Source organism: Papilio xuthus, unplaced genomic scaffold, assembly GCF_000836235.2.
Source record: "Papilio xuthus unplaced genomic scaffold, Pxut_1.1 DF828780.1, whole genome shotgun sequence".
Taxonomy (NCBI): domain Eukaryota; kingdom Metazoa; phylum Arthropoda; class Insecta; order Lepidoptera; family Papilionidae; genus Papilio; species Papilio xuthus.
In genome coordinates this window covers 1752788-1777027 of record NW_013529869.1, presented here as the reverse complement: position 1 = coordinate 1777027, position 24240 = coordinate 1752788, and the positions used below count along the sequence as shown (strand labels likewise).

General features: G+C 36.0%; 2 protein-coding genes across 2 annotated transcripts in view; one reads left to right on the top strand and one right to left on the bottom strand.

Moving 5' to 3' along the window:
* Positions 1 to 67: 67 nt before the first annotated feature.
* mRpL16 (mitochondrial ribosomal protein L16) lies at positions 68 to 1764 on the top strand. Its single transcript, XM_013326637.1, has 5 exons — positions 68 to 193; positions 350 to 427; positions 680 to 837; positions 952 to 1194; positions 1500 to 1764. The coding sequence occupies exons 1-5, from the start codon at positions 163 to 165 to the stop codon at positions 1713 to 1715; spliced, it is 726 nt and encodes a 241-aa protein (XP_013182091.1). The 5' UTR covers positions 68 to 162; the 3' UTR covers positions 1716 to 1764.
* Positions 1765 to 1807: 43 nt separating this feature from the next.
* dtn (transmembrane protein 132C dtn) overlaps positions 1808 to 24240 on the bottom strand; it is an 83061-nt gene continuing 60628 nt past the window's right edge. The window contains exons 2-21 of the mRNA XM_013326631.1: positions 20663 to 21494; positions 18834 to 18980; positions 17057 to 17324; positions 15018 to 15161; positions 12770 to 12944; positions 12065 to 12213; positions 11684 to 11885; positions 11313 to 11485; positions 8618 to 8786; positions 8215 to 8487; positions 7955 to 8080; positions 7705 to 7745; positions 7419 to 7623; positions 6744 to 7080; positions 6160 to 6262; positions 5810 to 5991; positions 5331 to 5623; positions 5107 to 5193; positions 4856 to 5022; positions 1808 to 4379 (exon numbers count right to left, since the gene is read on the bottom strand). Coding sequence (XP_013182085.1) covers positions 4365 to 4379; positions 4856 to 5022; positions 5107 to 5193; positions 5331 to 5623; positions 5810 to 5991; positions 6160 to 6262; positions 6744 to 7080; positions 7419 to 7623; positions 7705 to 7745; positions 7955 to 8080; positions 8215 to 8487; positions 8618 to 8786; positions 11313 to 11485; positions 11684 to 11885; positions 12065 to 12213; positions 12770 to 12944; positions 15018 to 15161; positions 17057 to 17324; positions 18834 to 18980; positions 20663 to 21494 — 4088 coding nt within the window. The 3' untranslated portion in view covers positions 1808 to 4364. The remainder of the gene's footprint in view (positions 4380 to 4855; positions 5023 to 5106; positions 5194 to 5330; positions 5624 to 5809; positions 5992 to 6159; positions 6263 to 6743; positions 7081 to 7418; positions 7624 to 7704; positions 7746 to 7954; positions 8081 to 8214; positions 8488 to 8617; positions 8787 to 11312; positions 11486 to 11683; positions 11886 to 12064; positions 12214 to 12769; positions 12945 to 15017; positions 15162 to 17056; positions 17325 to 18833; positions 18981 to 20662; positions 21495 to 24240) is intronic.

Here is a 24240-nt window from a genome sequence, read left to right as displayed (position 1 = left end):
TACTGTACTGTAGCCATTTTAATATATTTATTATCTGTGAAATTGATTTACAAGTGTCACTGTCAGCCTGTTACGCTGTCACTGTCAGCTCAGGGTATATAACCTACAAATTCCATATAATTTTGTTTTCCGCAAGAAAATCTATAAGGGTAATTTAGAAATATGTTAATCCGTACCGTAAAACAATCATGGGGTAAGAATTCTGTTGTAAAGTTAATCGTTTGAAGTCTGCAAAATCCAATTTCATCCAATTACATCGTAATATTAGCGTTCTTCAAAAAATATATATTGTCTGTCTAAAAGTTGTGTTAAAATGCAGTTGTCACGGTCAAATTCAATATCTTTTCAGGATTGTTACGACCAGAATGTATTCAAGTGACATGCAATGCTGGAATAAAATATTTTCCTCCACCAAAAAATTATGATCGTAAGTGGTTTCAGTACAATTTACTTATAAATGTGATCTATTATTATATGGTATGGATGTGGTGGGTTGATTCTGCATATTTATATTGTGAAGAAAAAAATTGTGCGACTTCTGTGTTGAAAATTATGATATTAGCTATTTAGTTTGTGTGATTGCAATTACAATTTGTTTGAAATATTTATAACTTCTTCGAAGACAAAAATGCTATTTAGAAAAGGTTGCTTAAATTACCACCTTTAAAAATATTTTTAGACATTGAAATACCGGAGCGTCCAAGACTGCGGATGTTTGAAAAGGTGCCACAATATCCATCAAATTTAAAACCACCAAAGATGCAAAAACGATTGAGATATATGAGAGGGCCAGAACTATTACATAACAAACTTCAATTGAAACAATATGGTGTTGTGGTAAGTTATTTTGGCTTAAATCATTTATGCATTGGATGTGTACAATTAAAAATTGTTGATTGCAAATTGATTGTTATCCAGTAAAAAGCTTTTGAACATATGACAATTTTACAGGCACTTGGTGGTGGCAGATTAGCACATGAACATTTTGAAATGGCACGTTTGGTTATAGCTCGTCATTTGGATATGAAGAGAATGTTTGCCATTTGGAGAGTGGATCCTCCTTGGCAGCCAGTTACAAAGAAAGGTCAAGGACAACGTATGGGAGGAGGCAAGGGAGCTATTGATCATTATGTCACACCAATCAAAGCTGGCAGAATTATACTTGAAGTAGGAGGCAAATGTGAATATGCAGAGGTAAAAAAAAAATTCTTTACATGACGAATTTTTTTATGATATTAAATAATTTTTGCTGGTGTCTCCGTCTGAGTGCTAATAAAAAAATATAATTATTAGCGTATGTGTTCTTACAGACTATGTTTTATATGTATACCAAAGTTCATTGTAATCTATTCAACCATTCTGGAGATACCTTCAAACAAACATCCATCTAAACTTTTGCATTTATAATATTAGTAAAATGGATTACTGATGAATCAGAATAATATGCACTATATTATATTCAGTTCAATAGATAGTTCAGTTTTTGTTGTCATTTTCAGGCACATCAAATGTTAAAAATAGTAGCAGAAAGACTTCCATTTAAAGCAAAGGCTGTATCTCAAGAAATCATGGAGAAAGAAGAGGCAGACGAGAAGTGGAAAGAAGAAAACAATAAGAATCAGTATACAATGAAATATATTATTCAAAACAATATGGGTGGCTGCCACAAAATGTTATCGCCTTTCGATCACAAATGGCATGGAAAATATTTATAATTTCATTGTACACAAATAGTAGTATATTATATGTAATTAAAATTCTTTACATAGTATTTTATTACCAGCCATGACCAAGGTTAGCGAAATATTAAGTAGCACTGTCGGTTGACTGTTGGTTTCTGAAATCAAAATCACTGTATAAAAACTATTGTGATCCCTGTCATTGTCTTGGACTAAAAAGATAACAATATATTTTAAAAGATTTTCGTCTAGGAAATCTACGATAGTGTAGGCAGTACATAGAGCGTCTAGCTCAAGTAATAAAATTCTTGACCTATCTTCTGGCCATCGTAGACACTGGTAGAATATTTCCAACATCTCACTATTGCTGACATCTGTTGATTATGGTTAAAGTTAAATTGACTGATGGATGTCATTGGTCACAGTAATTTTGGGACGGGAAAGGGATAATTAAAATGAAACACTTGATATTTAATATTGATATTTATTATATTTGACATTTTATGAAAGGATTTTCGTGACAAGCCTCAGTTTGCATACAAGTATAAATCTGTAGCAATAGTTATTAATAAAATTCTCTTTTAATATATTATTATTGAAAAAACTCAACAGAAACAAATGTACCAGTAACAAATACTACAGAGTAATGTACTTTGTATCCAGAGTCGTGACTAATCTAACGACGAAAGCCAAACAACACACTATCTGAATTATCAAAGAGATTTCGTACAACAGTTTGCTAAATGAACTGTCAAAATATACCGCGAAACACTTGTCAAAACACATTGTCTCTGTTTTTTCAAAGATAATGAAAGGGATGACAATATAAGTAATAAGTGTTTCGACAGTTAACAATAAACAGTTTAACATTACTGAACGTCTAGCTAAATAATAATTAATATTTTTGACTGATTGTTATTTCTAATACGGTCACATTAAATACACAAATACATTAAAACATTGACTAAAGTGAAGTACATAACCTTAAATTTTACACACCGAATAGAAAGAGAAAGATTGATTGCAATGTAAAGCGCCTTCTCTGTCACAGATTGGAAATATTGTGACCATAAATATGTTTTACAATAATATTGGTCAATATTCTCTTTTTATATTCCGGAGTGTAGCATTTAGGATCGATACTTGTTTTTAAATAGACAATTTTACCACATTTCAGAGTGCATTACTACGCTTTTTATAGAATGTCAAGCGACTCTACTAAAAATATTCTCTATTCCCGCATCGTCGCCTCCACATGAATACCTATAAATTATATAACGTCATAACAATATTTACAAAGCCTAAGGAGCTATCTTACCGATATATGCAATTTACATTCTCAATAAATTAATATTAAGTGTTTACATGTTATAATACAAGCGCTAGGTCTCATGATATGGCATTTTAATTTATAAAATCGACCGCATTTAAAATCAATCCTAGCAGTCATTTTATCACAATTCCATTTTTGTATATCGGATTTAGACAATTGACAAAGCTTTTGTTAAATATGACAAAATGTTAAAATTGTCAATATAGTTGGTATCAACTAGACTACGATTATTTTAGTACACATATTAAAGAGAGGCGGTGGTAATCACAAAGGAATGTTTCCAAGCCGTAAGCTTACTAACATCGATATCAGATTTTGTGAGACTCGCATCAAGATTTGAGCAAATGAATTAGCTCACGGGTTATATTTGACTAGTTCTGTCTTAAGCTATGAAATACTAACTATAAATAACATTCTAAGCACTGGCTTCATGCAGTCTTTATATCTATTTCATTTGTATTTTGTTATAATGTCGAAGAAAGTGAAATAAAATTAAATAACTGTAGTAAACGCATATATAAGAAAGATTTACAATTTCAATTAGTGTAATACATGCTCGGAAATACGAGTATCGGCTAAGCTCTAATTTAAGAATACATACATATAAGTGAGGTAGCGTTTTTACCATTACTAGTGGAAACATATGTACAGGGTGTTGGAAAAATGCAAGATTTATATTTGGTACGGGAATATAGCGACAACAGTCAAGGCTCGCGCATTCATATGTAGATATAACGTGGATACTTAATTAGCCCGTTCAATAAGTTATATTAACATACAGACAAAACAACGCGTGTATACAATTCCCTTACATTAATATTTGTATTGACATAATTACGAGTATTATTTAACTAGATGCACACGATAAGTTATTAAATACATCATAAATAATGTGCAGCTTTGTAGATGACTAGATTAAATACGTTTAACGCTATATTAGTATAAAACAGTTTACATTTTAGTATAGTTTTGGATTTCGATCACTGCAAGGATCCATGTCGACACATATTGTACGGAGGATAATACGTTGACAGCACTCATTCGTAGGCCTCGCTCAGATGGTCGAGTAAAAATTTCAATTGACGTTTCATGAAATTATTTTTGTGAGCGATAGAGTCGCAAAGCATTTGCGTAGGCGCGACTCTGTGGCCGTCAATATTCTCGTAGAGGTGCGCTTGCGCGGGCGCGTTGTTGTTGAGAGCGTCAACGGTACTATCCCCTGCCCCCGCCGGGCCCCCCGGCACGCGCGCCTCCGCGCCCGCATCGTATACCTCGATCGGAGAAGCTTTCACGACATGCTGATATTTAAACGTAGACAATATCTGCCGGATCTTTGCAATGATCTGCTCTACTCAGGCGTTCGATTCCTGCGAAAGATTTTTAAATAAATCAGATATTTGCGGCTATATCTATTTGTTATGTTACAGGTTTAGTGAAATCCACACTCTACTGTCTAATCTAGTGATTAGTTAGCTGGTGTCTACGTTAATGATAAATTTAATGGATGGTTCGAGTTTTGTAAGTACGCGATTACATATGCGCGCGAGAATCGTAATTTGCTACGAGCTACCTACCTATAGAATTATAATACTGCATGGCGTAATAATGAATATAAACGTATAAAACGTACTTATATAAAATACTATGCTAATATAATTTTAAATGCATCAAAATGTCAGGCTGTATCGTTCATAAGAGAGTACATTAAACATCGAGATGGCTAAGAAGGGCTAGATACGATGAGGTTGAGGGGCGAGACGCGGCGGCCCGCGACGTGTATCGATGCCTGGCAAGCGACACAGCAACGTCTACACTAGAAGCGTGGGGTCGGCGTGCTCTATACCTTGAGGTTGTGGAAGTAGTGCATGATCTGGTCGTAGTCCATATGCAGGTCGTCGAGGCCGAGCGAGTCCGCCTGTACGTCTGTCCCCACAGCCCCCGCCGCGGCGCGTCGCGAGTACATCGGATTGCCGACGATCGTTGCGCGCTTTACCTCAGGGGAAGTGCTCCCTGTGAAATTATTTTTATTTATTACATGTGCTATTGATACACAATATAACGAAAACTATAACGAATCCAGTACAACAGACTCACCTTTAATCTGAGTGCCGGGTTCAACGAAATCTCCCTGAACGTTTGATTCCTTGTTCTTTTTGTGTCTCATCTGGACGTCGGGCAAACCTGAAAATTACACATCACTTATCAAAAAACAAATATAAAAGAAAGATATGATACAAAACAATGATAATGACAATGTATTGTGAAAACTTTAAATACAGAGTGGGATAGGATTAAAGAGATAATACTAATATATTTACCAATTCCAGAGTCGAGCATGTAGTCGGGGCTGTCGGGCTTAGTGAAGGTGCGGCGTGAGTCGTCGGTGCCTCTGTTGAGACCGATGACCTCGCGGTAGTCCTTGTTCTCGAGAACGAGCGGCGCGTCGCTGTCAAACTCGAAGAGGCGAGCACAGTCCGCCTTGCTCAGCTTCTCCACCGGGTCTTCGGACAGCTCGGACAACTCGGCCTCGTAGTGCATGGGGTAGTCGCAGTACTCGCTCGGCTCTCGATTCATCATGTACGGGGTGTTGCTCGCGTTCAAATCAATAATTCTGTAATAAGATAAAACAAAAAATTAAACAATATTTTTTGGTAGATAAACATACTTTTGCACTATCTTTCGCTCATTTAGTTCAGGAAATAATTGAACGAATGTTTAGCTGAATGCACTCTACGTGCCTAAAACTATCCTGTTTAGTTTTGACTTAAAGTAACTACAGTTTGACTAAGTTTCTTACCGGTCCGGACGTCGTGCATGTTCGGGTGAGGCGTTGTCGGGTTCGGGGTCAGGATTGCGGTCGCGATTGCGGTCGGGATTGCGGTCATCGTTGCGGTCGTCTTTGCGGTCGCGGTCGTGTCTTTTGTGGTGCGCGCGTGAGTGGCTGCGTCGCGTCGGTGGCATGACTGTTTCTGGCAAGGACTGGAATATTTCAACATCTTTTATTAGCAACTTTCACTGTAGCATACATAGAAAATCTTAATTTAGTTGGAAATTAACTTGTTAGTAACATACTCTTATAATCAGATCAATACAAAGATCCAACCTTCAAATCTTTAGTAACGACTAAAAGTTATGTTATGAACTGACCTTGTTGTTGCGTGGCGGGACAGGTATCTGGGGTTGTGTAGCTGAGGAGTGCCTGTGCGGCGGCACGGGGGGTCGGTACTCGTCAAGATCAGCTGCATCCACCCTGCACATACAATCACACGTTCAATACATTATAACCTACACTACGTTTTAAATAAGAAGTGCAACCCCACACGATATCATGACGTCATAGCTAGCAATCGAAATATGTAGGGTCAGGAAAACAAATCTTTTTAAGAGATTAATGACAGGTATAGGTCATAGTTATGCACATTCTCATTTGAAACGTATAGTAGAAATCTACAGCAAGTAGCCTAGTGCCCACTTGACTACGTATAATTGTGGTACATGTATAAAGCGTGTTAAGGAAATCTCCACTTGCCAAATCGAATAAGTAAAAGGCAAACCGTTTTTTGTTTTCAATTTAATGATTGAGATTTAACTCCAGTACAAACACACTTTTAAATAAATCTTTAAAAGGGTAATTATTCTATTTTTTAGCGAGTTGTTTTATGTAATTCGATTAGGCAATAGAAGCATCTAAAGCGGTGAACATTCAAGAAATGATGTCGACATAATCTTACTGCCAATGACCGTCTCCGGAGTGTTGTCGCGCGTGTCGAGCCGGCTTCTTGCAGTACGTCGTCGAGTCTATCACCCTGTTCTTATCCTCTATCCTGGTCTTGTCATCCGTGGTCCTGGTCTTCTCATTCTGGGACGGCAGCTCGATAGAATTAGGGTTGTCGAAACTGGTGACCATGACGTTGCCATTTTCTCGTATAGCGTCATCGGGTTCAACGTAATTATAGTTGAGAGGATTAGATGTGATTCTCATCTCGTTGTTGTTACTTTTATCGATCGGTTGGCTGGAGTTACGGTTCGCCAGTTGTCGATTACCATTTCTTTCTATTGTTGCACGGCCTGAAAAAAAAATGTTATAAGTGGTTTAATTGTACTAGAATAGATGAAACTGAAAATTTTCGAAGACTAGTCGCGTTACACTGTATTCACTTTACCTACATATTTCTACAAGTCTCCTTCCTAAATGCTAATAGAATCAGTATAAAAATCCCTGATAATCCCGGTCCCTTTATAAATGTATAGTCGATTTAATATAATTCTTTACTACCTTTGTCAATATTATAATATTAAGTTTATTATTGTCAGTGAATAAAGGCTTTATCTATCTATCTATCTAGTACTACCTTTATAAATAGAAAAATGTTGTTCCTTTATTTGTACATTTAAAAATCTCTTACCTAGCCAAACCCAATCATGAGCGTTGGTTGTTGATTCCCTAGACGGTTTGTCTCTAGCCAAGCCCAGGGTAGTACCGACTAGCCCCGCTACCTGCAGACGCCCGCCTTCAGCTACCGCGGGTAGCGAGCGTCCGCCGCCGATACCTAGCTCTGTGTTAGCGGGTTTGAGACGAGAAGCGTATACCACGCATGATACTACGAAAATCTGCGAAATAAAATATAAAGAGTAAGGTATATTCACTTGTTCCATAAGGCCTTACTATAATTAAATAAAAAAAATACTTACCACAATTGCAAAACAAAAAGCTCCCAGCAGGACATACATTCCTGAAAGATAATATGACGCGCTTAAAAATAAATTACTATTCATAATAAAATTCACTTAACAATAAATACGCAAAATACATTTACCACTTGGTAATTGAGTTAACTTTTTTAGGAGCTTTCACCATACTTTAAGTTTCTTGCAATCAGTTCTTTTAGACCACTCTTCATAGTGAATGCCTACTTTCACTAAATTAAAACATAATATTTACCGATTTCAAGCGGCGTCATGTGAGGCGGGGGGCGGGGCCGAGCGCTGCCGCCTCGGAAAATGGAGCCATACTGTTGTGCTTGCACCGTTGGCTCGTGGTTATTCTCGTCTTTGAACGGAGAGAAACCTGTAATAATTCAAATGTTCTCAGTTTGACGACAGAGCTAGTAAATATAACTGTATTATGTACAAGCTACTCGTAGTAATCAAAATGCGTTGCTGGCCTTAAAGAAATAGTCGATTAAAAAAAAGAAACATTACCTTTTAATACGTCACTTAGATCGGACATGCCGCTCCTGATTCCTCCGCGTGCCATGATATCATCATTCTGTGGCGTGTCCGGCCGCTGCGGTAGGTCGCTCCCGCTGAAGTCTACGTCCACGCTGGCAGCCGCGGTAGCCAGGGCACCGGGGATGTTTTTAATGTTAGCGGGGGTCTTAGCGTCACCCTTGCCAGGGAGTGCCACTCGACGTAACGGACCCACTCGGCATTGTTCCGGCGTTAATAATGTCACTCGAAGCAGTTCGCCACTACCTGGATCAATTATCATTTACTTACATTTTTGTTAATTTTATGAGTAAAATAACAGATGATCCATCATTATGATATCGCCATCTATTTTAAAGATTACAAAATATTTTTAAATATGGAAGTAAAGCTGTACCTTCTCCAACGGCAATGACGCGTGGATGTCTCGAGGCCAGCATTGGCGCGAAGGCCACCACTTCGGAGTCGAGGCTCTCCACCAACAGGTAGTAGTCGGATACGGCCACGTCTCGAAGCGCTGTATGGCTACCATCAGAGAACTCGATGTCTATGTCCAGTAAGCCTTCCTGCAATTTTTTTTATAAGTACCCACCATAATGTACTTTAATTTTTTTAGATAATCATGGACATAAAAAATGAAGTACTGTAACATATACGGGGAGACACGGAAGACTGAAATCTTAATAGGAAAAGTGTACACCAGTTGAGAAAGTAAATCAGTTTCGTCATATATAAGGAAAATATTAACTACAGTCTATAGACCTAAGAGTGATACGCTTATACTCGATCCCAAAAAAATCATGTTTGAAATAAAACATAAAACCTTCCTTGTTTTCTCATGCGAATTATCCTCAAACATTTTTACAAAGAACCTCTGTTTCTTTTGTTCACGCACAATAAAATATTTCCTAGCTACGAAAAGAAAAACATATCGGCTGATAAATAATAAAATCGCCTTTAGCTAAGTATGGTATACATCGTTTTTAATCCAAATAAACAAAACAATCAGGGCGTGGTGAAATATAAAAATAAGTTTAGAGAGAATATCTATTTCGTATTTCAGAATAAACAAACAACGTTTTCGCTGTTGCTGTTTTAACTGTAGCTATGATTGTTGCGTGTTTATATATTGTGTATACGCTTATAACTTTTAACGTAATTTATCAAAAATTACGTCTTTGATTCGAATACCATCATTGACCAATTTGTTTTTAGATTTCCCCACTTTGAGGACGTCTAGTATGCTGATGAAGATGATATCATAAATCTCAGAAACCCACGGTTAATCAGCCCTTTTATTAACATAATAATGAAGTAAGTCTATGTAAATTGGCCATAAAATAAAAATATGAAATTTTCATTCATACTGAATATTATTTAAGACATCAGCAATTCAACTATTGAATGTTCAAAAGTGTAACATAATGACAGTGAATTTAAGAACTGAACACTTGTATGTGCAACTTTATAAATGTTTCTTCTTTAGTAGCCATTTCCTCGACGTCTCTCGAGATGATCGATTCTTTTATCTAGTGAAGCATTTTTTTTAATTTTAATAAAGTTTGTAAGAAAATAAGCTATAATATATAACAGAATTCCACTGTCTTGACAAATGTATTAACGCATAATCTTATCTCTATTTTGTCAAAGAGATTGAAGGGGATGGCAATAACAGTAAATTAGAATACATACCAGTTCTTACGGTAAAGGAGAATATAGTGATGCAAACTGCACATATCTAACAAGAAATTCAAAGACATGTGTGAAGTCAACCAACCCTCACTAGGCCAGCATGCTTGACTATGACCGAATCACTCCTAACTTAGGGTAGGCCCCGAGGTCCTGGGCGGGGACGTATAGTGAGCTGTGATGATGAACATACGAGTGTCACGTCAGTTGAATTTTAATGTTCGATTGTGTTTTGATTTTTAAGTTATATTCCAACTCAAGTCAAAAGTTATATTGTTATAGGTCACCTCCGTTGACCGCAAACGAAAAGGAGTCACGCAATATTACGATTAGTACACTTAATTCCAAATATTGTATCATATTCATGTTCAGCTCACAGTCAATGTACAAACATTAGCAATGAAAGAAAATTATACATATAATGACGTTTGTTTTGAAATACACGCAGGAAAAGCTTCGCAAAGCAGAAAGTCGTCATTTTGTTCTAAATTGGTCGTAATTTTCTCTACTCTTTGATGACTAATCTATTCTTATAAAGAAGTTTTACTGTCACAGTTGTAGTCGTTCTATGTTTATTTAAAAATTACTTAGTGCAGATAATTCTCATCAATTGTTGTTTTCTGAGACCTAAATCCTTCTATAAACAAATGTTATATCTGTTTTATGAAAAATAAGAGAAGGATTACGATACATTTTAAACAGGGATTTTAGGCTCAGAAACCAACGACAAATCAACTATAGATATGTATGAATTAGACCAAACTGTACTATGTACCATAATTTGACTTCAAACTTGTATGATATTATCCCTTCATTGCCATTAAACAATTCTCAGGTCTGTAGTATGATTAATCACAATTTATTTTTTTGTAAACGAAAAAGAAACTCATCAAATGGAAACGTTTCCAGTTTAAAAGTAATCCTGTACGCTGTATCCTCAGAAGTTACAAAGTAATTCCGCAAACAACTTTCCTATCCGTTCGGATCTCTGGGGAAATTTACAAAATCTAGTCTCATCCCTTACAACTCTTATAACTGAGAAATGTCTGAATTTTCACGGTCGTACGCTTAAAAGGCCTAAAACTTTACGTATTTACGAATGTCTTTATATTTATAAAAGTAATGAATTATGTGAAAAACTTCTAACGTTTTTTCAAAAGAAATGAAAGCGTGCCATTTTCTCTGGCTGAAGTGCGAAGTCGTTAAAGTTTTTATTTCGTTCTTAGCAGTTTAGGCCAAGGTTATTCGATATTTAATGAATGAGCCAAGGAGGCTTAAACTAAAATGATTGCACGTTCCAACTGTTTGAATACCTGCCATTGAGGTTCGAGTTCAATATAAATTATTTTATTACAACACCTCTATGGTGAATTTAAACACTTAATATTAATAAAAAAGTTTACCTGGTACTGAGCAGTCAGTCGCCTGGTGACGGTTGTTTCGGAGACATATCCGTTCTCAATAGCACTGTCCGGAGAGATGTTGAGCTGCAGGCCGGAGATGACGCGCACCAGTAGACGAGAGATCGTCACTTTGTCGTTCACCACACGCACTTCACGGAGACCAATCACCCGACCTGCAATGGAAAGACATCATTATCGAACCGCTTAACATTGCATATTATAAAAAATAGAATTTAATGAACATAACTTCATCCTTACGAAAGGGTAAGTACATCAGTGGCCCGTACTTATTGTTAAAAATATTCTTGAGTAGTTGCAATCTCTGCTTAAAAAAGCTCTCATTAAGTTCATAAGCTCGTAAGTCCACTTACCAGTGATAGGAGAGAGGACTTGCACTTCCGTACGTCCGGTACTACGTCCTTGCAGCACGCGGTCCCTTAGCGTGGCAATACGAGGATCGGAGACACGGAGCAGCGCCAAGACCAGCTCTGTCACCTGCAGCCACGTACGTCGCGACACCAGGTAAGACACGCGACCCGAGTCGTGGTCCTTCGCCAGGAACCGAGCATACACCTACGTGTAAAACATAACTATCAATATCTGCAATCCATACCTCACTACTTTGACGTCACCGATAAAGTTATATAGTTATAACTGAAACAAAAGGACCTGGACAAACAAATATGCTACAGCGCCATTGAATTTATTATCGATATTTCTGATGTTAAAATAGTTAGAATTCCTTAACAAACCTCGACGTTGCTCTGCTGATATCTCAGCCGACAGGCTCGTTGTTCTGTGAGTGAGTTGGTGCCGTCGGGTCGCGCGCCGCCCCATCCTCTCGCCGATAGAGAGCGCTTCAGTCTGTCCTTAGCGTTCGCGTCATCAGGTACTTTCCAACCTGAGAGAAGATATACGAACATAATTAGATAATGCAACTATTTTATCCAATATATTTTCTATAAAGAGCAGAAAAGAGAATAGATAATAACAAAAGAATATTTTATTTTATAATATTACATAAAGACAACGTAGAATAAAACATAAAATAATTTAATGTTCTTATGTACTTATATATAATACCACGTCTACACAACTATACTGCACTTTATTTCAAATTCCCAGAGCCGCAGCTGGCGTATGTGAATAGACATTTACTTAGTTTTTTTTTAAAAGCTGTCGTCATTTTAAATCTTTTACATTTTCACTTTATGACTTTCTATATTTACATAAGTGATATGTTCAGATATCATTAGATTTTATGTATTTAACTGTAGATTAGATTACCATAAAGTTAAAATAACGTTTATTTTCAAATTAAGTAAATGATAATTATTTTAATTCATTCCAATAAAACAATGTATTTATAGAAATGAAAAAATATACAATTCAAACATTTTACACCCTTATATGACTTTTATCGAGTAATACAAGTGCTTTCCAAACATGCTGTATACCTTTGATTTGCGAGAGTCGATTGTCGTCGACGTCGATCTCGAGTGGGTACTCTGGCATCCAGACAGTGAAGCGCGCTAGACCGGTATATGTGCCGTACTTCACGATTACGGAAGCGTTCGACGAGCCCCGGATCTCAGAACCGTCGACATACACGGAGCTACACGACGATGACACCTACAAACGAACATTATTTAAACACACGTATAAAACATAATTAAATACACATTAAAACAAGATAGAAACGAAACAGAAGAAGGTAGTGTGCAGGATTGCTGTTTCGCGTACTATAGTGTAGTGTAGTTTGTATGTAACGTCGAAAATCAAATTTCGTATACGTACGCAATACGTATTGTATTTGCGTAGCTGAAAAAGTAAACCAATTTTTGAAACGTTTGTTTTTCTGTATGTCTGTCCGCAAAGCCTCGTTTGTTCCTGGTAATCTTCGGAACGACTGGACTGATTTTGGGACTCGTACCTAATGCACGCGGGCACATTATAGACGCATTAATTTTGCGCTGACGAAGTCGTGTGCTACCACTAGTCATACTATAAAGAAAGACTGGCCCTCTTAATTGAAACTGCTAATGTAAATACGGCTATAAGATCATCTTAATTTATCTATATTAGCCGAAAAATATCGTGACATTCATGACCCATATTCGTTTGTATATCGTGTAAACTAACATTAACATACTTAATAGATACTTGGGTTCGCTCTTTCTTGCATTACAAAATATAAGCGAGCAAACCGCTACGTATAAAGAGATTTGCTCCTCTCTAAAGAACACAGGCCATCAGGCAACTTGCCAAAGCATTACCTAAATGTATACAGTTATTTAGTATCTTTATCTGATTGTATACAAAATGTTTTCATATAATATTCGAGAACGAGTATAAAATCTAACGAAAGGTTGAATATTTTTTAGATGGTAAATATCTAATTTAGGATGAAAAGTGTACCCTATCTTTTCATTACAAGCTCTTACGTATCCTGATGTTTGGCATCAAATCTCGCAAATTAAATTTGGTTCACGATCCCGGTTTGCTCCCAATTACTGTTTGAGCTGAAATTTGCCTACATGTGTAAATAACTTGACAATGCAATATTATGTTTGGTGCTGATCTGTGCAATGAAACGACACAACCTCATCGAGTTTGGGCTCGTATGAATCGTCTTGACGAATACGTTTTCTTTTTTTAAGTTCTTTTAAACAAAATAAATTTTTTTATTTAATAAGTTTGTTTTTATTTAAATTTAAAAATAATTATCATGGAAATAATTTAAAAGTCTAAATTATAATAGAAGCAAGTTCTCGCTATGCAACACAAGTCACGGCTGACATTTCACTCTCCCTAGAGTGCCCTTTTGCTTTAACCTGAAACTTTATACTTTATTCAAAGACCTAAAACTTTAATGGAGTAGGATATAAAATATAATAACAAAATACATAAACACTACTAAGCATTTAAGAAAAAATTAAAGTTGTTCTATCCATATTGGTAGTTTCTAAATATTAAGAGTAATCCTCGTAATTTGCTGTCATTGTATTGGCTTACTTTGTGAGAAATGAATAAAATTCGAAAAACGAGTTATGTCTGAGATTTGATTTTCCTTAATATCAGATATAATCCCCTTCATTCAATATCGGATATATTCTGGAATGTATTTTTATAACTTTAATTCTATATAATAAACTAAAAAAAAAAGTAAATTCAGTACTGGTTTGCAAGAATTTCGACTGCATAAAAACTAGAAAAAAAGAAATATAAAAATTGAAGCGTCCGTAAGCCTAGCTATAGTGGGCCATCTTTACGATCGACATTTATTGGAATGGCCATTCTGTGGTTGGAATCGTAGAAGTATTCGAATTTTTCTTCTTTCAATAACATTCGAGAATTTTCCAACAATAGCTAAGTAGGGAAGTTTTTTACTTATCCGATTTAATAAAAGCATAATGTTTGTAGCAAAAGAAATAAATTAATCATAACCAATTGTTTTACTTTTAATCATAGAGATTACATAATAATTACAAAACTTTCTGCTGCTAAAACAGCAGTATAAACATTGCTGTCTCTATTTTTTTCAAAGATACTATGAGGGATGACAACATGTTTTCTTAAAAGTGTTTCGAAAAAAAAAACAAAACAAATAGTGCATATTTCCTTTATTACTGCTTCCGAACCTTAGCCTTATCTTAAAAACCGACCCCTGATTTGATCTAGTGGATTCGGAAGTGAATTACTTACCTTAAGCACGCTTTCATCTTCCGAGTGGCAGGAGCTTTGGAGTGTGACGTCAGCAACCTGGCCGGCTTGAGAGACGATCAGGACTTTCATTGCCTGTGATACCTGCCGCCCAGTCAGCACAGCCGTGTTTAACACCTCCCAGTTCTGAACAAAACACAAAACATTACGATTGTGTTCTGTCTCCAAGTTCTGAACAAAACACGAAACATTACGACTATGTTGAACATTGTTCAGTTTAAACAAAACACGAAACATTACGTGATAAAATGTCGTGCACGTTAATATTGCGCTACCTAATTTATTTACACTCCCTTGAATAGAAATAGCATCGAGTTTTATGTAAATCATGTGGTTAAGTGCTCATTTGAAATTATAATTTGACATTCTTATATTTCGGGGGATTGATTTTTAATTAATAACGAAGCATTAATTCTATAGTGTTTATACCTTTTAACCCAGGAAAGTTCAGTAAACGTTATTCGCTTTACAACTTTACTTTGTTTACGAATACTTAGTTTCACTTTTATTGAACTAACATTAAGTATTCGTGTCGAAAACGGTAAATATCTTAGTTTTCATGATGTTGTTTATTTACTTTAGATATGCCGTAATCAGTCACCCAGGGATCAAGTCATAGAATCGATAAAAAACGGAACAGATAGAGAACAAAGGAGGAGATATCTCTTAAGAGGAGTTACTATTTTCATTGGCTTTGCTTAGAATAGGTTAAACATCTCGTCACTTACATCCGATAAGCTTTTCAACAAATATAATTCTCTAACAACGTTAGCACGTTCATAATTGAAAAGGGTCGGACTTAGACATGTATGGATAATTCAATTCAGTCTCGTGAAGAAAATTGTGTTATTAGATTTAAAAATATGTACAAAATATGACCTAAAATATATACTTAAATGTGAGAAACTTTCTTCTGTGCTTTATAGTTAGTGTTAAGTTGTTATGTTTACGTTTTCCAAAAACCTATAATATATGGTAAGCGAAAAGAAATGCACGCGTTTCTTACAGAGTTACTACAATATCATCGACACGTAATTCCTGTACCTTATAGTTCGCAAGGGCAGAAAAATGGCGCAGGGAGACCTTATAAAATTTACTTTATCTCTACCAAATATTGGAGAATACAATAATGTCAGTTGTTTTCAGTAAGGTTGGTTTCATTAACAACGACTTCATAAACTTATTACTTTGTAATGTACTCGAAAAACCTGCGTAAATTGTCACGTAAAGTATTTAAAAGTCGGGTTAAATAACTCTATTGAGTAAAGTGTACCTATTTCAAAGTTACCTACCCCATTACTTAAATTAAATTTGGAACGTTTCGGCTCCACGTTTCCCCCTTGTACCTTCATTTTTCTATTTTTAGTTTCAGGGCTACGTTTAATGAAAACCTCGTCTTTATATTTTGTTTACAACAAAGTTATTAAACGAGTAAGCGTTATACTTTGTCACAATTAAATTTTGGTTGAAATTATTTATATTTCTTAACATTTTAAAATACACTAATTTTATGACTGATGATGGTGAACTTTTTAGGTGTGAAATAATTGATAGATTTGTTATTAGTAATGTCACTGATAAATACAACTACAGCTTATAAACAAAGTCAAAAAAAGCATTTTTCTTTGTATTAAGAAAAAAAATATATTTGTAACCACGTTACAGATAACCAAATAAATCTTTGCAATTTCTGGGGAAAACACAATCAGAATAATGATTACTCGACCCCGAAGTTTGTCGTATAATAGGGAATTTAGGAAGCTTTTAATGACTCATTTACCAAAGCCTTTACTCAATAAAGTATCGTTCCGATAATAAACGGAAAGGTCTTTCTCGCTCCATTAATTACGAAGAATACAAATTCTTTTAATTATTGTAATTCTTAATAAAGACGACTGGCATAACAATGAAGATTTAAGGAAACCAGTTAAGGATCTTCAAACACGTATTTTATGCCATGTTTTTATTAGTAAGGGACCTTTACTGTCAATATTTTGCTACTTAAATTATTTTCTTTATACCTTAGATATTGGAAGAACAGATTGTATATCATCCTTTTCGATATCCAACCGCGTGTTGACTCTGTGCTCGTGAGGCGTTTCTTCGGTCGTAGAGCCTGAACTAGGAGCTGATGAGACCTTGGCGGACCAGGACAAGCGCGCTGTGCCGCGGCCAGACTCTCCCTCCGCCCCTTCAGCGTCCCCCTCGCCTTCAGCGCCCACTTCGACTAGCCACGTGAGGATCTCCTCCCATCCTGGACCTCCGGCGCCAACGGTGTCTTCCATATCCCTGGACAAAATAATTTTTTAATTAAACATTTGCTGCTATATTTTGCCTTTTTAAAAATCGCCACACACGTACTCCATGGGATCGTGGATGGGGAAATTGAATTACCAAAACCACGAGCTGCTCAACGTGTAAAGCCCTTTTTAGATCTATGTTTATTTTTGAAATCATTAACCAACAAAAACAAAAAGTAAATTATTTAAAACAACGTAATATTTGAATGAAAACATAATGATAATGGCAGTTAATTAATGTTGACTTCAAAACAATTCGTGTTCAGTTTCATTTACGCTGTATTGTGCCAAACCGCAAATTACATCGCGACATGGCTACGAACAAAATAGAGACCAAAAGCTGCAGATTATTACGGATATTTTAACCGAGCATGGAACATTGGAATACGTTTATTATAAATTTAATTAAATATTAATTAGAATAATGAGAATCTTCCATTTTCCTAAAAAATCTCTTTCGTGTTTCATTTAAATTTCATTTATTCCTATAAAAAAATCATACTGGTTTATTTTAAATCGTTTTATAATGTCGGAAATAAACAAAATTGTATTCCTTTTAAATTTAGCTATTTTTTAAGTGTCTATATTTCCCAGGACAGTCGACCTACATTGGGACAACGGGAAATTCAAACGGTTTCACGCAAGGTTGAATAAAATAGATACGGAACGGATCCTTTAAATTTGCACTGGAATCATGCCAATCACTACACTCCCAGATGCAATAAAGCTAGACCAACTTTATTGGAATATATGTCACCGTCTCATTGTGATTACGGCTCGTTTGTAATTTACCTAGAAAAATTGTAAAGAGTCGGCAAACTGCATATTTATTTATTCACAATTTGCCGACCGTATAAATACTTTCCCTAGGTAAATAATTAAAGGTTGGCATTCACGAAAGGACAGTGACTTAAATAATCTTGGTATGACAACAAATTTTGCAAAACTAAAATATTGATTTGATGGATATATTTATTACCCATTATACATTCCTTAAGAATGTATTATACTTTAAAATATTGTATGCAATATTGGCACCACTAAAAAAAATATTTGAAAGAAATTTAAAAGTGGACTGTTAATTCTATGGTGAACACAATAACGACGGCATAAGAAATGTTCAATTTCATTCCTTCATTTATATTAAAGAAGGGAAATTGAACACGGCGTAAAAATTGAATTGAGATTCTTTGCATTTTTATAGCTTGCAAACAGAAATACGAAGTTCTTTAACAAGAAAAATTGTCTCGTACATATAATAAAAAGGAATAAAATAAATGGAATCCACATTAAAAAGTAATAATTAATTCTATTTTATTTTATTTTATTTTAGTTCGTTATCTTTGAAAAAAATCTTCGATTCAGAATAATTCTTTAAATCGGTTAATTACACAATTTGATATTACAAAGAGAGTTTCAGAAATGATTTCCCAGACCAATATACAGATTAAAAAATATCATTCAAATATCAAATAAATAAAGATGATGCCACACTTACGTTTCGAGTTGATCATCATCTCGTAGCGGTTGCTCCAGACGTGTGGCAGTCACAGTGGCGGCGCGAGGCTTTACTTCCGCGGTCACCGCCCAGCGCGAGTTGGCGGCTGATACGCTGACTAACCTCAACCCAGACTTTACTTTCATCCTAATAAAACACAAAACTTATTAAAACTCATATGCTAAAAAGTTCCCTAAGTATTTAAAAAACATAAATTAATTTAAATGATGTGTTCCAAATTCAAAATTGTTCACCCTTGTTTAAACTATCGTGTTCTTTAGAAAAAATTTCATAGAAATAATAGTAGTAGTGTAACTGGCGATTTATACTCTAAGAAATAATTTACATTTTCCATCCGCATTGTAATTCATATATTTTATTAATATAAATTATTCATAATAAAGCTTGTATGTCGCAGCTTTTTCATTGTTAGATGAATAATAGGAAAATTCGAGCATATATGACGAGCGAGCGATATATGCAAGAACTTTTTAGTAAAAACCATTAGTTATTTTACAATAATTATAAAACAGTCTGTATTTTTTGTTGCGGAAATTTACGCAACTTAACTGGTGGCGCAATGTCTTTAAATAATATCGTATTATAATTTAAATACGAATTCATAGAGATAACTAAATATTCTTATAATAAAATTAAAGCTTGTGTTATTTTCTCGGAAAATCGTCTGCCGCATTATGATACGTACCTAACAAAGAGTAATAAAATTCATGACTTATGATAATTGAGCTGGTCGCGATATCTACTCGTTGCAATGTATGTAGAGATATACGTGAGTTCTATTACTTGCAGATATAGTTATAAGTTACGAGGAAAGTTTTCTTACAGTAGAAATTGGAAAGCGTGTTTTAATAATTAAATGGTATCTCGTTAACATTAAATCTCAAAGAGTAAGTAAACAAGAATGTTCTCTTACAAGTTTGTTATTTTTCTTATCAAAATTACTACCATAAATCACTTATACTTTTGTTTTCATGTTAGGAAGAAAATAGTTAATTTTAATACACCTTATGTTTTCATTGAATTTAGAATCAATGCTTAGTTACACGAGCTTTCGTTACAGATTCTACTAGGATAAGTTATTTTTAATCTACTCTTTTTAAGAAATCATTCGAAACATGCTATAAAACTTTTTGCGTTTTGTGAAAACTTGGTTTGATATAAATTAGAGCGTGACTATGCAAAACTTTTTAAACGGCACATCCAGGTTAACAACATGAAGTGCAAGCCACTTTTGAATTTTCCACCGCCCGTGGGCTTCGTGAATGTGGAGCGTCGTCAAGTGTCTCATACATTTTCAATCTAACGACGGTAGTTAAAATTTACCGAGAGAGTTAAAAAGCCATTATCAGAGTTACTTAACAAATTTACTTCTCACGTTGGTGCCATTTGGCGGAGGCGGTATTTATTTAACGACACCGCCCACGTGAAACTGTACAAGCAAACAATAAGCCGAATCGAGATGACGGGTGTGCTAAGCATTCCTGGTACATGAATAAAACAGACGACGGTTTGTTGACGTTAGCTCGAGAGATGCGGTGACAGCGGACAGCGGTTCGAGACCACTCCGTCATCGTATGTTGTCACCAGCCACGATCACGGAGCATTGCGATTTATTCCATTTGACAGATGTGTTTTACTAAAATGGGTAGCTGTTACGTGCCATAAAATCTATCAAAGCAAGTTGTTTACATCATTTTTATTATAAAGTTTTAATACCTACTATATACTCCCATTCATATCAGTTTTGGTGTTTATTAATGATTAGTAGGTAAATACAACAAAAAATACGTTTAATTTTTATTACTAACCTTATAACGACATGCCCAATAGCGTGGCTGGCATCACGTCGTACGACAAATGGCAGATGTAAACGAGAATGAGGATAAAGTGGTGCGCGAGGCAGGAGCAATGCGGCGTCTCCGGCCCGCGCCTCCCGGTAGCCCGCGCGGGCGCCGGCTAGAGTGACGGAGCCCAGCGGCCACGCCGGTTGTACCGATACCCTGCCACACGCTCCTTCCGGACTCTCTCCGTTACTCGCTTCAGCGGCGCTGTACGCCAAACGTATGTTCTTCGGCGGACGTTTACCCTTTCCATCGGCAGGCCACCAAGCAGCAGGAACGGTTAGCTCAGCCAAACAAGCGCCCTCTTCACCTTCGGGACCGCAAGATGCAGTGAGAGTTTTGGAACCGAGACTCGCGTGTAGTGTGATGCAAACACGCCTGGGTCGGGTGGCGGCGCGTCGCGTGCCTCCTTCACCTCCAGTATGGAAGAGAACACGGAGTACAGGAGCATCACGAGGTAGCTCCCGAAACACAAGATGAGCAGACACGTCGAGTCTATGAGCCGTGGCATCTTGGAGCTCTACCAAGGTGGCATTTCTTTTTGGTGGCTCTAAGGGATCTGGTACAGCATATCTTGCTGGGACAGTTTGTTTGGTAGAGAACGGGCCGTATGTAGCTCGAACGGAAGCCGGCGCCGAGCCTTGGAGTACCGTGAACCGGTCGAGAGAGAGCAGAGCGCCGGGTAGCGCCGTGCCGACCGGCTCGGGCGGCGGGCCCGCGCCACTCCATCTCGCCGTATGTTTCAGAAAGAAGCCGCTGTCCTTATTTTCGAAGTGGACCTCCACCGCAAGCGTCACTCCTGCAAACAAAATACAACTTTACAATGCATACCAAGGGAAGGCAATATTCTTAAATTTTTGATTCAGATAAGAAATATTTAGTCGAGTATTGTTCACATTCATTAGTAACAAATAGTTTTACAAAACTGGTGTAACTTTTATTTGTGCGCTCGAACAAATTCGCACAAATAAACTAGCCGCGCAATAAAACAACGTCCGTCGATGTAAGAACACCGCAATACACATAAAATCCAATTATTTTATTACGTACGTGTGGAATAAAAGAGCAATAGAAGGCAACACTGGCACCGCGCCAACCGCATTAACGTTCTCTGGTACCCCCGAATGATGTTTACAAACACTGGGAGGAATTTAAGCGTATTGCTCTATACATTCTTATAATATTTTAAGTGTTGAATTTTTTTCTGATACATAGATTATTAGAACGTGCAAGCTCTGAACAATCAAGAAGCGTGACGTCATTGATACCAGCCCAATAACGGATCATCATGTGGGGAAAATGTGCTTTATTATAAAAATACTTTTGATACCGATTGTGACAGGACCCTAATCAAATCTTTTAATCATTATCGAAAAACAAAAGTATACTGAACCAAGTCATCCGGATTGAATTGATAATTTTACCTACTATTGCTGTATGTATTCTAGAGTTAAATTTCAATTGAAATCTATTCGAAGCGGGGGAATAAAAGAAGGTAATTTGATAAAGTAGCAGTCGTTGCGCAGGTAGGTAGTGTGATAACGCCATCTCAACGTATCTCATTGCTCTCATTGAGTAGATTTGCGTCACGTACGAGCGCGATATGAGCTCGTGTTGAATACATTGCGACTGTCACACTCCACTCTAATGAATAATTCACACGGGATACATCTTATTCTGTTATATCTCACTGTGTCACTCGTTACTGCTTGACTCGTGGTGTTAAAAACGAAATTGAATAACTTATTGGTTAAGAGTACAGGATGATCTAACTGTCTTGGGTTCGAATTCCACTATTTTCGTGAACATGACATTAACGTGAAAACAATGTTTTTTTTCATAATAGCTCAACAATCATAAATATTATTTGTAACACTTATTTAAGAAAAGCTGTCGCTCAACTCCGTCCGCGCGTTTTCAAAAAAAAATTAATAAGTAGCATATGTGTTCTTCTAGACCAGTCTTTCCCAAAGTTGGCGATAACGCCCCCTTGCGGGCGCTTCAGGTCTCAAGTTGCGGGTTATAGTGAATGTTTCGTTCAGAATTCTCCGTTAATATACATATATAGGTCACAATAATTAATTAATTTAATTTGAAGTTACAGTAGTTTTTAAATATGTGAAAATATGGGGGCACTAAAAAAATATTTATTCTCAAAGTGGGCAGTAGACAAAATATGTTTGGTAACCACTGTTCTAGACCATGTTCTACATCTGTGACAAATTTCATAAGGATCCATTGTGTAGTTCCGGAGATACCTTCGAACAAACATCCATCCATCCATCCATTCGTCGTAAACTTTCACGTTTATAATATTATAATACTAAAAATAAAATATCCGTAGCCCCCAACTCAAATTAAGAGTTCACATAACTAAAGCTTGAACCCTACCATTCCTTACTGCAAACATCACTTGAATTAATTTTGTCTATCCTATCTTAAAAACTGAATAATTCAAGGCATTCTTACCGTATATAAAATTCTAGTCAGACTTAGTGTATACTAGCTTAAAACGCAATTCCTTTGCGATACACGATAGGGATAATAAAAAGCTTCAACACGTGACGTAGTTAGAAAAGAGAAAATATCTTAGGATCTTTCAATCCCTCTCTAGCAGCCGCGTAATGCAGTGTGCTTTATATCTCACATAACTAAAAGAAAAATGAGAAAACTTCATGTATATGTCGTGTTTACTCGGATACTCTAAGTGGTTGCATAAAGGATCTTACGTCACAAAACAGATCCTTTATCTTCAGTGTTGTAAAAACGACAGTAAATATTTTAATATAGCGAACATACATTTAAATTAAAGTATGATTACTCAATATTTCGTAGATCAGATGTTCATTTCAAAAGACATGGGTAAAAAATTATTTTTCTAACATTTACTGAACATAATAAATATTAAAAAAAAATATCTTTACTGACATATACTACCTTTTATCTCTTAACTCGTGTTTAACTTATTGCCAATAGTTGCGCGGTTTATTGAATCAAAAAACCAAACAGAAAAGTGAAGGAGACATTAACAGAAATCATTTAATTTGGTTCGACTATAATAGAGCTTTAACAAAAACTCCAATTCAAAAAAAGTCCATCTCACAGTTAGGCAAATACCAGAAATCTAAGTCATGAATATTTTAGTTCAAATAATTTGCAAAGTAAATTTATATATACAGTCGAACCTGTATAAGCGAGAGTCCAAGGAACCGCCCTATTTTCTCACTCAAGGATGTTTCCGTGTAACCCGATTTTCACGCTTTTGAAGGTCGTCCGTCGGAACCAGACTCTCGCTTATCCAGGTTTCACTGTATCTATTTTACATAAATTAATTCTGTATAAATCGTTTGATTTATTTGTGACAGGGTTCTAAAGGCGGGTCTTGTGGGGTCCCTCGTCAGAGGTCCACGACACGCTTCTAACAATTGTGACAGACACTAATCTTAACTACGCGCTTTCGAAATTAATCTTCAATTACTTTGTCCTTGTAGTTAATCTTTTAGTAAGACGCTTAATAAAGGAAACTTTAAAGTGCCTTCGCTGTA